Here is a 3,958-nt window from a genome sequence, read left to right as displayed (position 1 = left end):
GACTATTTGGAATTAGTAGGATGTGTAGTTGATGAATATATTACAGGGATTTAGTGCGAATAGTAATTAACAGGGTATGATGAATATACCTGGGACTTGGTTAATTGATAAATCTAGAAAAATATTAGTTAAATGGTATAATGTACATAGATATAGCTTGATATAGGGATTGGAGGGTATGTTAATTTTTCTATTCCGATTTTCTGATTTTCTTAGTGAGAATAGTAATTGACAGGGTATGATGAATATACCTGGGACTTGGTTAATTGATAAATCTAGAAAAATGTTAGTTAAATGGTATAATGTATATAGGTATAGCTTGATATAGGGATTGCAGAATATGTTAATTTTTCTTTTCCGATTTTCTGGTTTTCTTAATGAGAATAGTAATTGACAGGGTATGGCGAATGTATTTGGGAATTGGTTAATTAATAAATCTAGAAAAATATTAGTTAAATGGTACAATGTATATAGGTATAGCTTGATATAGGGATTGGAGAGTATGTTAATTTTTCTTTTCCGATTTTTTGATTTCCTTAGTGAGAATAGTAATTGACAGGGTATGAATAATGTATTTAGGAATTGGTTAATTGATAAATCTAGTAAAATATTATTTAAATAATACGATGTATATAGTTATAGTTTGATATAGTGATTAGAGAGTATATTAATTTTTCTTTTCTCATTTTCTGATACTGGAAGGTGATCGGAATAGAAAAATTCGAAAATGGAGTATAGAATGACGCGAATTCACGCAATTAGGTATCAGTGTACCAAAATAATTAATAAGTACATTAAAAATGATTGAAACGTGGCGTAGATAGGCCTAAATCTCGAGTATCGTACCCAATTTCTGGTAAATCGAGGAATTTGTTCGAATTAAGTAATAATGAACCACTTGAACAAGGTAGTAGACCATTGGAATGGTCGCGAAATAATCGCGCACGAGAATCTTCATCGTTTAACATTCGCCACGAGAAAATTGCATCAATTTCGATCGATTAAAACGTGATAGATCCCGGCAATCTCGCCGACTATTAACCCCACTGCGAAACGAGTCGGCGCTGTGTCCGATGGGGACGGGAAATTAATGAACCCTCGAAAGAGATATGTTGTCGGAATGTCGTTGGAATCTCATATCTCTGCCGTTTTTAATACCCGCGCGAAGAATTAAAAATCCGTGCATACACCAACGATAAAAGCATGTCCAAACAAGATACCAGTTCCACGGGCAGGGTCTGAGCGCCATCACGAACGGGCGGACGTGCGAGTTACTTAACCAGCATCGTTGAATAGCACTCGTGGTAATTGCATTACTTTTAAATCGAGAAATGCTGCCGTCACGGATCGTAAACTATCAGGCTGGGTCACGCGTGCATCCACGATAATTCGTAATTAGATACCTCGGAATTAAACTGAACAGCCTGTCGATGTAGACCCATCTTCCTAGACGTACGTCTGCCATCGTCTCGATTTCCACCAGCGTCCATCGAGATTAAGTTTTCCGCGACGAGGAAACGGATCTTGCCTCGTAACGCGGCGATGCAAAGTGATAAGAGGCTGATAAATAAGCGGGACAGGGGAGGGGGAAGATGTGAGGAAAAAATAGGGATATTTATTACAAGGTAACATTAACAGTTAGGATCAGTTGAACGTATCAGCCGATAGCATTCCGAATCGCGAAAAATTACACATCCTTTATTCGCATCGTTAGAACAAATTGCACGGTCTTCCTCGTAAAATTATATCGTTATATTATTCTGAAGTTATACGTACATCGATATGTATATCAGCCAGGTTACAATATCGGTAATTAGATAAACAGTTATGTCATAACGCTTGCATCGGGCCAGCCGCGTTCCAGGCTACTGAAACTTCGCTTTTTCCTACGGCGATGAAAAGCCTCCTGAATGCTTCTGCATACCGTTACACTTCCATATACTGCCACCTTATCGATCATCCGATTTTCTTTATTCGCGCGATCATTGTGCAGCGTGATTCACTTCGAGGCGATGATGGAATTCTGGGCGATGGGGAAATTCTGGGCGATAGTGGAATTCTGGGCGATTGTAAAATTCTGAGCGATGGTGGAATTCTGTACGATGGTGGAATTCTAGGCGATGGTGGAATTCTAGGCGATGGTGGAATTCTGGGCGATGGTGGAATTCTGGGCGAAGGTGGTATTCTGAGCGATGGTGGAATTCTGGGCAATAGTAGAATTTTTGGCGATGGGGGAATTCTGGACAATGGTGGAATTCTGGGCGATTGTAAAATTCTGAGCGATGGTGGAATTCTGGGCGAAGGTGGTATTCTGAGCGATGGTGGAATTCTGGGCAATAGTAGAATTTTTGGCAATGTAGGGATTCTGGACAATGGTGGAATTCTGTGTGATGGTGGAATTCTGGGCGATGGTGGAATTCTGTGTGATGGTGGAATTCTGGGCGATGGTGGAATTTTAGGCGATGGTGGAATTCTGTATGATGGTGGAATTCTGGGCGATGGTGGAATTCTGGGCGATTGTAAAATTCTGAGCGATGGTGGAATTCTGTACGATGGTGGAATTCTAGGCGATGGAGGAATTTTAGGCGATGGGGGAATTTTGGCAATGAAGGAATCCTAGATAATGGTGTAATTCTGTGCGATGGTGGAATTCTGAACAATGGTAGAATTCTGGGCGATGATGAAATTCTGTGCGATGGTGAAATTCTGGATGGTTTCTTTCGTTTAATGGTGCAATCATCTGTTAATTGGACGGATGAAAGAATGGAAGCATAGCAAATGGAAGAAGGTCGCCATTTTGGCTGATTTTCAAGAAGTTACTCCCTTTGCTAGTTGAGATTCAGAAATTGAGTAGTATACTTCCTGAATTTTGCTTATGATCGTTGAGAACTTAGTCTCATCTGCTTTGCGATCCCTAGATAGGAGACGAGATGTCGAGACGAGCAGTTGAGACGAGGAGCGAAAAATTGTTAGGTGCTACCTGATTTTGAGGTTATTTTCTGAGATAATTGAGATAACGACGTGGTAATTTCGCGCCGTGGTTCTTCAATTTTATACGAGCTTTCTTGCTCTTCTCTTTAGACTGCGTTTTCCTCCTTCGTTCGCTCTTGTATTCGTATCTAGATTCTTAGAAGCACTTGCTCGCTAGAGTTCACGTTTCGTATGCACGAGTCGTGTATCAAAGGATTAGTGGCCAGATATGAAATCACGTGGATAACGACGGGAAATTGTAAGAAACTACTTTGTAAGATCGAAATTGGAGAGATGATATCAGACGATCTTGATTATCTCGATCTTCTCATGCAGTCACTCGATAAGATTCGCTGTCAGCAAGAGATACTCTGGGATTTTTCATTTCCTGGAATTCACCTGTCACACCAAACATCGTTTGAGGGCCTGGAACACCTGTTGGAATACTTTCCTTGCATCGTTTTCACGAATTTTCACATTTCATTCAATAGATAAACATGGACAAGAAGATGATAAAGAACGTGTGTCCATGATCCACTATTTACTTATTTACTGTCAACTATCTTTTGATAAAAGCTACTCGTAACTAAATATCACAAAGAAGACCCTGCAGTGTAATGAATTTCACGATGAAACTCTCAGTAGCTTTCCAGTCGTTGGAACCATAAATTTCTCAATCTCAAATCTCTTAGTTCTCTATCAGAAGGGATTACACAGCTACCCAAAAGACAACCTACTGCAAAAATCCCCTAATCTAACACTATTTAACCACCTGTCAGTTCTATAATGTTCATAGCCTTCAGATTCTTCTCCAATTTTGCCACAAATTTTTCAACCAACCTCATCAGAGCAAATGCAAGTAAGTCATGGATAATTCAGAAGGAAGACCAACGACAAATAAATACCGATCTTCCAATCTACATCGATTCTAGAGGCCTAATAGAGGACCTAATAAAGGACCCCAAGGACCAAGCTCAGTCCAAGTCCA

At 39.8% G+C, this 3,958-nt stretch overlaps 1 protein-coding gene across 1 annotated transcript; it reads left to right on the top strand.

The window, feature by feature from the left end:
* The first annotated feature begins 1,894 nt into the window (after nt 1-1,894).
* Nucleotides 1,895-2,620, top strand: LOC108546627 (uncharacterized PE-PGRS family protein PE_PGRS46-like). The gene has a single exon (XM_017898829.1). The coding sequence runs from the start codon at nt 1,895-1,897 to the stop codon at nt 2,618-2,620; it is 726 nt and encodes a 241-aa protein (XP_017754318.1).
* Nucleotides 2,621-3,958: the final 1,338 nt, after the last annotated feature.

This window comes from Eufriesea mexicana, unplaced genomic scaffold (genome assembly GCF_001483705.2).
Source record: "Eufriesea mexicana isolate 0111107269 unplaced genomic scaffold, ASM148370v2 scaffold739, whole genome shotgun sequence".
Classification (NCBI taxonomy): Eukaryota; Metazoa; Arthropoda; class Insecta; order Hymenoptera; family Apidae; genus Eufriesea; species Eufriesea mexicana.
Note: the sequence above shows the minus strand (reverse complement) of the source record. Positions and strands in the feature narration are given on the sequence as shown.